Below are 9,897 nucleotides of genomic sequence, written 5' to 3' on the forward strand. Positions count from 1 at the left end.
AAAGAAAAATTCCGTTGGTCCTCATTTTTCCTGCTCTATGACTTTGAAACATCACCCAAGCAAGCGCAACTGATCTATTGTAAGAAATCGCATCATACGAACACACATTTTCCGTGCCTCCTGTCTCCTCTCAATCATGAGAAAACATATTATCGAGCGAGCGTTGATGAGTTCCTCTTCCTCCCACGCTACCATGGGCTTCCTCTTATTACTTTTGTTTTTGTCATGTAAATGATCTTGTTTATTCTACTGAATTTGCCTACGCATACTTATTTAGTGGAAAATCTTTTGCCTAAACCTAAATCATGTCACCACAAAATAATAATAAAACATAGATGGTAATAAGCTATAGAAAAATCTATTATATATTTTCAATAATCGTATCCTCTTTGCTTTCAGCCACTTCTCAGGAAACTACCGAACCACCACCTCTAGAAAGCACCTTTTCCACCTAAAACGGTTTCAAAGGAGATTTTTTTAGGGGCGTTTTAAAATATAACTAGGTACATACCTATTTACATAATTAAAACAGCTTGTCATCTTTCATCCTTGTCCCACAGATGTCGACCCCTGAGCAAGAAGGAGATAGATGAAAATGATCCCGGAGTTGTACAATTCCCAGGGGGAGGAATACTTTCATTACTATACTAGTATAGCTCGCTATACTGTAGTAATAGAAAGTAAAAAGTAGGTACCTACTAAGAAACTACAGAGTGCGCCAGAAAAACAATGACAATGGCTCAGGGTAGGTAGATCTCATCGAGGGAACACCAGTTCCGTTCGAAAAGCCCAAATCATCCGATATCCGTCCCAACCCCAAAAAAAAGGTGATTTGAGTTCTGTCCGCGATACCTAAGATTGAACCTATACAAGTATACAGGGTGTCAAAAAAAAATAAATAAATAAATGATACATTCAAATATCTTGAAAACAAAGAAAATTTGTGTTTTCACTGATTGTCCTAACTTTTTGGGAGGTGATTTGAGTTCTGTCCGCGATACCTAAGATTGAACCTATACAAGTATACAGGGTGTCAAAAAAAAAAAATAAATAAATAAATGATACATTCAAATATCTTGAAAACAAAGAAAATTTGTGTTTTCACTGATTGTCCTAACTTTTTGGGGGACATTTCATGGAGACCTTTGGAATTTTACCGGGTGTCCTCTTCAAGGTCATAGCTACCTAATAGTCCTAATACCTACTCTAGACGAGTTATGTAACATTATCCCCTCCAGCCCTCCTAAGAAAATTGTTCATCCCTGAACAAGAACATTACAAATGAACAATGAACAAACAAATAACAAAAATTAATTAGAATAAAAAGTCACTTTAGATTAGAATAAAAAATTGGGTTCTAAATAAGGAACTAACCTATCGAGATGTACAACCTGAAACTTGCCTCTAGCTATAGAGGGTGATTTTAGTTGCTAATAGAACAACATACGTACAGTCAAGTACGGTCAGATACGGTACGTTACGGTCAGGTCCTGTACTATATGGTACGATACTGGTAGGTTGAGGTAACCGTACGGATTGGACATAGTCATGATACTGGTTTAGTACGTATATAGTATCGCAAGTGAGCTACAGTACGTTACGGTACGGAACAGTCAGATACGATTAGGTACAGTCAAGTATAGTCAGGTGCGGTACGATACGGTAAGTTACGCTACGGTCACCTACGGCCATGCCTCTATGCATACTGCCATGCTGCATACGGCCATGCCTCAGCCACGCGCAAGCGGGCGGAGCCTGCTTGTTAAATAAACATTATAATAAAATTTGTAAAAACATAAAGGAAATGAAGACATAAAGGAAAATTAATGAATAGTCGATTGTACATAAAATTTTACGTAAAATTATAATATGAAATAAAAATATGGGTTCTCATTTGAAATTCCAAAGTTGGTACCAATTTCGCGAATTTTAAAATTACCAAAAAATTATTAGCAAAAATCAAAGAAATACGGTTTTTTTTCGAAAACTCAAACAGATTTGGAGCAATTTGAGTGGGTCATACATTTGTTTGGTGGACACCCTATATATATAAAAAAAGAGCTCGGACCTTGGCAAGTTCAAAAAAGGTTCTGAATTAAGGGAAGGTCGTGTATTTTAAAGAAAAAAAAAAAACAAAAAAAAAAAAAAAAAAAAAAAAAAGGAAATACGCCGAGAACGAACATTATCCCATCAGGATAAAATCCGCCCTGGGCGGGAATCGAACCCGCGGCCTAGCGCTTACAAGGCAGACGCACTACCAACTAAGCTAAGTAGGCTGGCACATTTATTTCGATCGAGAAGAATAATATGAATAGTATGATCTCCACATACCAAACATCCCTGCTCAAAGTTCCGCTTTATGTAAACACTACCTACGTAGGTACCTACCTATATGATAATAATAGTGCTTATTTTTACTGCTCGCATAGGACTGATAAGTCCCTTTACTCCAGCAGTAGGCTACTACTATTATTGTGGTCAAATTCTCAAATTATATTGAGGATAAAATTCCATACCTCGGCTGGGATTGAAGCCACGCCCTCCTGTTAACCAGTCGAGCGCCTTGACCTCTACACCACCACAGGATACTCAGAAAAACAGTCAAATTAGCAGATACAAAACGCAAAAACCAAAGAAAACGATGTGATCAGATTAGCAAGAGCCAGAAGAATTTCTTTTTTCATGGTTGGTTACGTCCCACGCAATGTTGCCAAGCGTAGGGCGCATTTCTAAATTTGAATCTCATTATTTTTCCCGCGCATACTTTGGAGACGAATTTCTTAGAGAAGAAATACTTTTTTTAAAAAAAAATTCTTTTCTGATTATTTATTATTTTTGACGATCTTTACGAAAAAAATACATTTGGACAGTTATATTTTTCATGAGAATCACCAATTTGCAAAAATCCGAAAACACGTATTTCTTTATTTTCAAGGGGAACCCGGAACCTATTTTTAAGGGATCTAAATTTTTTGGCACTATCAGGGGCGGTCCCAGAGGGGTCAACTTTAAAATCTTAAATGGGAACCATCTACTTGTGATACATCATATTTTGTTGCTTCCCCTATTGGCGAGAGAACATGGAAAAATGAAAATTTGAATAGGCCATAACTCCGGCCCTGATTGTTGGATTGAGCTCGAACTTGTACCAAAGTACTACGTTCTTTAAGGCCTTTGATATGATGTATCACAAGTAGGGGGTTCCCATTCAAGATTTTAAAGTTGACCCCTCTGGCACCACCCCTGATAGTACCGAAAAATTGAGATCCCCTAAAAATAGGTTCTCCTTGAAAATAAAGAAATACGTGTTTTCAGATGTTTGCGAATTCCAACCGGTTCTCGAGTTTTCAGGTGTGGCAACTTTTTTTTTTAAACACCCTGTATGTATTTGTGTTTTCAGTGCTGGATACTGCAGGTCAAGAAGAATTCAGCGCAATGAGAGAGCAGTACATGAGAAAAGGGGACGGATTTCTTCTAGTTTACTCTGTTACAGATCAGCAGAGTTATGAAAATATTAAACATTTCTATACTCAAATACTTCGAGTCAAAGACAAGTAAGTTTTACCTTCAGGGTGTAATGAAAATTAAACATTTCTATAGTCAAATACTTCGAGTCAAAGACAAGTAAGTTTTACCTTCAGGGCGTAATGAAAATATTAAACATTTCTATACTCAAATACTTCGAGTCAGAGACACAAGTTTTACCTTCAGGGTGTAATGAAAATATTAAACATTTCTATAGTCAAATACTTCGAGTCAAAGACAAGTAAGTTTTACCTTCAGGGCATAATGAAAATATTAAACATTTCTATACTCAAATACTTCGAGTCAAAGACAAGTAAGTTTTACCTTCAGGGTGTAATGAAAATATTAAATTTCATCGTCGTTTTTATTCGTAGCAATGAAACAACTGCTACATTAGACTCGTGTGGTCTGCGTCGTAGCATGCCCATCCCGTAGTATGTCTCTCATCAGATGGGCGAGGAGAGACACAATACTTCCCATTCAGGTGTTGGGTTAACACGAGAACACTAGAAAGTAACTCGTTGAAATATTTGCAATCAAAAAACGATTACAAATCTTTGTCGATCATGGGCATCGAACCTGGGACCTCTTCCATGACAAGCAAGCGGGTCACCACTGGACTAACCGTGTCCCTAACATTACGTAAATACGTATACAGGGTGTACCACGAACGACTGTACAACGCTTGAGAGTTGATGCAGGACCTAAAGGGCTACCAGAAAAAGCTATCTGGACACATCCGATTTTCAACAGGGGCGGAGTTATGTTATGAAGGTTTTTCTGTTTTTCAACATTTTTCATACCTTGTCCCTAAATGCCTTTATCTCTTGAACCAATAAAGATAATAAAAAAACTGATTGCACCATTGAAAAGAACACAAAATTTACTAAAAGATAAGATTCCCTGTTTTGTTAAAACCCTCCCTCAAACACAACCAGAGGCTTGAGAAAAAGATTTTTTTTGTATCTCTTTAAAAACTACCATTTTTTCAATTCGATTTTTCTTCAAGTTTCCACTAAAATCGAGTGAATTTCTCCTGATAGAAAAGTACCCCTTTTTGTCCTCTTTAATTCCATTATCTTGAATTTTCTGAGAAATCATTATTTACGGAGATATTAACGATACAAAAGGAGAATGTCAATTTCCTACGTTACTATGAATCCCTGTCCACCAGTTTCTTTCTATCGCCGCACCGAATTTTCCTCCAAAAACAACACGAACAACAAAAGAAATAACAACATCAACAACACCAATAATAACGACATCACCATAACCACCACCACCAACCAAGGCCGTAGCCAGGATTTTGTCGGGGGGAGGGGGGCTGCCTTCAGTATAGGAGATAAATGAAGCTCAAAGAGGGGGGAAGGGGTGGCCGGGCCCCCTCGACCCCAATTTTTTCGGAGTCTGACAGTAGAGGAGAAAAATGTAGCTCGAGGGGGGGGGGGGCTCGGCCAAGTAAGTTTTACCTTCAGGGTGTAATGAAAATATTAAACATTTCTATAGTCAAATACTTCGAGTCAAAGACAAGTAAGTTTTACCTTCAGGGTGTAATGAAAATATTAAACATTTCTATAGTCAAATACTTCGAGTCAAAGACAAGTAAGTTTTACCTTCAGGGTGTAATGAAAATATTAAACATTTCTATAGTCAAATACTTCGAGTCAAAGACAAGTAAGTTTTACCTTCAGGGTGTAATGAAAATATTAAACATTTCTATAGTCAAATACTTCGAGTCAAAGACAAGTAAGTTTTACCTTCAGGGTGTAATGAAAATATTAAATACAAATATGCATGGTACAAATATGCATGCTCATTCATCACACTATGCACCTACTTACATGCATACTCAACGCACAGCACGTGAACCACAGAGACCCATTATACCGGATATACCTCAATACAGACATACATGGTCAAACTTTCCACCCTTACCACCCAATACCTACACTCCGTATACAATGAATTCACAACACTATTCATACAGGAATAACGATAACACAAAAAGATATACAGTAAACACACCTGTAAATTACAACCACATAAAAACACATTCACATAGGGAGGTCCCAATATACAATGTAAACACACCTGTAAATTACAACCACATAAAAACACATTCACATAGGGAGGTCCCAATATACAATGTAAACACACCTGTAAATTACAACCACATAAAAACACATTCACATAGGGAGGTCCCAATATACAATGTAAACACACCTGTAAATTACAACCACATAAAAACACATTCACATAGGGAGGTCCCAATATACAATGTCCTCAAACAAGACATATTGCCTCGAAATTATGCACCCTTCACAACCCACAGACAAAATTTTCGACTTCCCCTGACGACTCGTGTATAGGAGACGATCTTATCCTCAACACTTTTCCAACTACACCCCTCACCACCCATCAAACTCAAACCCCGCAAAACTTTCACCCCAAACATATGAACACATCTATCGCAACACCCAGTAACCATCAAATAATACCTACTAGAAACCTACATACTAAAAGTTCCCCGTCACTCAGAATATTCTATCAAAATACCAACAGCATTAGAAATAAAACTCAAGAATTTTTTCTTAACCTACTTAGCGAAGATTACGATATTGTCGTCATCACTGAAACATGGTTAACCCCAGATATCCATAATAATGAATTGTTTGATAATAGATACATAATCTTTAGACAAGATAGGGATTTGACGAATTCGACTAAAAAGGGCGGAGGTGGAATTTTGATAGCCATAAAAAGTTCCCTCACTGCGGTACCTATTCCATCATTAAACGAAAATAGCTCTGAACTAGAAAACCTATGGCTGAAATGCACCTTTTCAGGACATTCTATCTACGTTTCCGTATGTTATTTTTGGCCCCCAAACAAAAACACCACCATAAAGAAGTTCACCGATAAAATGAACAAGTGTATTGGAGATATCGAAAAAGTTATGAGAGTAGACCCCCCCAAAACCATACCTAAAACCCCCGAAATATCAGTTTTTATTAACATTAGGACAACGGTTAGCGGTGTTTTACCGTATTTTTAGACATTTCGATCGCTATTTTACTGATGATTAAAGACTTAGTTAAGTACCTACATAATTGGTGATTCTCATGATTTTTTTTTATTATCTCAGAAAAAACTATAAAAATTAAAAAAAATATTGAGACTAAAACGAAGAAAATGCGTTCACTAGATCGCGAGATATAGCTCTCGGAACATGAGAGTCTCAAGCACGCCGATATCATACCTAGCGACAACACTGTACTCCCGTGATGACGTCATCTACCAATATCGTACGACGCGCTGTGAGCTTATTACCATAGGGATTTGGGTTAGGGGCTCAAATAGATCGAATAGGTACCTATCTACGCATTTTGTTATCACTATTTTTCAATATCAGCATAGGTACTTATACCTATTTTCAAATTTAGATATTTTCATTCCATTTTATTATCATGCACTTATTCAAGTAGTTACTTCTTCGTACATGTACATTTTTTAAAGGGGTTTGACAGAGGGAACTGTAACTGCTAGGGTCTTATCGTCCCGAAATCGAAGGAAGACAGGATAGCAGAAAGCCAGCCGTTCCGAGAACGAACATTATCCCATCAGGATAAAAGCCGCCCTGGGCGGGAATCGAACCCGCGGCCTAGCGCTTACAAGGCAGACGCACTACCAACAAAGCTAAGTAGGCTGGCACATTTATTTCGATCGAGAAGAATAATATGAATAATATGATCTCCACATACCAAACATCCCTACTCAAAGTTCCACTTTATGTAAACACTACCTATGTAGGTACCTACCTACCTATGTAGGTACCTACAAAGGCAGGTAGTTACCTACATATGTAGGTAGGTAGGTAGGTAGGTAGGTAGGTAGTGTTTACATAAAGTGGAACTTTGAACAGGGATGTTTGGTATGTGGAGATCATATTATTCATATTATTCTTCTCGATCGAAATAAATGTGCCAGCCTACTTAGCTTAGTTGGTAGTGCGTCTGACTTGTAAGCGCTAGGCCGCGGGTTCGATTCCCGCCCAGGGCGGATTTTATCCTGATGGGATAATGTTCGTTCTCGGAACGGCTAGCTTTCTCCTATCCTGTCTTCCTTCTCTCTTCGATTTCGGGACGATAAGACCATAGCAGTTAAAGTTCCCTCTGTCAAACCCCTTAAAAAAAATGTACATGTACGAAGAAGTAACTACTTGAATAAGTGCATGATAAAAAAAAAATGGAATGAAAATATCTAAATTTGAAAATAGGTAAATAGGTATAAGTACCTATGCTGATATTGAAAAATAGTGATAACAAAATGCGTAGATAGGTACCTATTCGATCTATTTGAGCCCCGACCCCAAAGCCCTATGGTAATAAGCCCACGGCGCGTCGTACGATATTGGTAGATGACGTCATCACAGGAGTACAGTGTTGTCGCTAGGTATGATATCGGCGTGCTTGAGACTCTGTTCCGAGAGCTGTATCTCACGATCTAGTGAACGCATTTTCTTCGTTTTAGTCTCAATATTTTTTTTAATTTTTATAGTTTTTTCTGAGACAATAAAAAAAAATCATGAGAATCACCAATTGCCACTTGTGATGTCCTTCCAAAACCTATTTAAAGATACATACTGCCAGCCTAGTTAGCTTAGTTGGTAGTGCGTCTGCCTTGTAAGCGCTAGGCCGCGGGTTCGATTCCCGCCCGGGCAACAACAACAACTCACGGTAATAAGAAGATCTGTAGGTACCTACGTAACCTACTAATCATGTTAGAATACATGCTTAGAAAAAAGGAGTGAGATCCCCCACAAAAACACACATGTGAAAAAAAAGGCCAAGTTCCTATCCAAAAATGTCGGCCTATAAAAGTGGTGAGATCAGAAAATAAAGGCCAAGTCTGCATTCCCAGTTTTTCGTGCCTTATGAATCTTAATTCCTTCAACCTTCTCTCAGTTTCAACTTGGCTATGTTTTCCCTACTCAAATAAATAAATAAATAAACGTCAAATCCGAAGAGAAAACATAGCCAAGTTGAAACTGAGAGAAGGTTGAAGGAATTAAGATTCATAAGGCACGAAAAACTGGGACTGCAGGCTTGGCCTTTATTTTCTGATCTCACCACTTTTATAGGCCGACATTTTTGGATAGGAACTTGGCCTTTTTTTTCACATTTGTGTTTTTGTGGGGGTTAATATTTCCGTAAATAATGATTTCTCAAAAAATTCAAGATAATGGAATTAAAGAGGACAAAAAGGGGTACTTTTCCATCAGGAGAAATTCAATGAATTTCAGTGGAAACTTTAAGAAAAATCGAATTGAAAAAATGGTAGTTTTTAAAGACATACAAAAAATCTTTTTCTCAAGCCTCTGGTTGTGTTTGAGGGAGGGTTTTACCAAAACAGGGAATCTTATCTTTTAGTAAATTTTGTGTTTTTTTCAATGATGCAATCAGTTTTTTATTATCTTTATTGATTCAAGAGTTCAAGAGGCGTTTTAAGGGGACAAGGTGTGAAAAATGTTGAAAAACAAAATCCTTCATAACTCCGCCCCTGTTGAAAATCGGATCTGTCCAGATAGTTTTTTCTGGAAGTCCTTTAGGTCCTGCATCAACCCTCAAGCGTTGTACAGTCGTTTGCGGGACACCCTGTAGATAACATTGTTTTTCCCAGCTGCTATGAATGTTTTTTACATTCGTGTTTGCTTCGAAATTTAGAGCCTAAAATACTCGTAAATTGAGAAACTTGAGGACATGATAGGGACAAAACACTCAATTGAATCTTAAGATCTGCACATCAAGATTAATCACAAGCGAGCACAAATCACCTTTCAAAATTAATTTCTGATATTGTACCCGCTTTGTTCCCCTTGGAGTCCTATGCAATAATTTTGAGAAATATTCAAATTACATAATGGACAAAAATGCAACGATAATAAAAAGAGGGATACACAAAGAAAAGTTTAAAGTATGTAAAGTTAACAATAAACTTATTATTCTTTTTCTTTCTTCTTCTTTTAACAATAAACTTATTATTACTATCAATTAATTTATGTGGTTTCAGATTGTTCGAGTCATAAGGAAACAACCAGCTGACACAGAGAGACACAATCGAAAGTTATCTAAAAACTGTCGAATGCAGTAATCTCATTCCTAATACATCTAATCTACAAGAGGGTTTATACCAAGAAAACATGGAAAAGTCATAGAATCTGAAATTCGGCCAATTTTTCACGTGGTCAAGAATAAAAAATATTTAAATTAAATACCAAGTGGGTAGAAAAAGGCGCATTTTTTTTTTTTTTTTTTTTTTTTTTTTTTTTTTTTTTCTTCCCCTTTTTTTTCCGTCGTTGGTTTTGTTTTTTTT

At 37.1% G+C, this 9,897-nt stretch overlaps 1 protein-coding gene across 2 annotated transcripts in view; it reads left to right on the forward strand.

Annotated features, from left to right (window-relative positions):
• LOC103520066 (ras-related protein M-Ras-like) overlaps positions 1-9,821 on the forward strand; it is an 11,003-nt gene extending 1,182 nt beyond the window's left edge. The window contains exons 2-3 of one of the 2 annotated variants that reach the window (XM_008485160.2): positions 3,401-3,554; positions 9,595-9,821. In XM_008485160.2, the coding sequence (XP_008483382.2) occupies positions 3,401-3,554; positions 9,595-9,610 (170 nt within the window). In that variant the 3' untranslated portion in view covers positions 9,611-9,821. Of the gene's footprint in view, positions 1-3,400; positions 3,555-4,994; positions 5,272-9,594 lie in introns of those variants that run through there. The other variant, XM_026831327.1, reaches the window with a different exon arrangement.
• The last annotated feature ends 76 nt before the right edge of the window (positions 9,822-9,897 follow it).

Source organism: Diaphorina citri, unplaced genomic scaffold (genome assembly GCF_000475195.1).
Source record: "Diaphorina citri unplaced genomic scaffold, Diaci psyllid genome assembly version 1.1 scaffold3173, whole genome shotgun sequence".
Taxonomy (NCBI): domain Eukaryota; kingdom Metazoa; phylum Arthropoda; class Insecta; order Hemiptera; family Psyllidae; genus Diaphorina; species Diaphorina citri.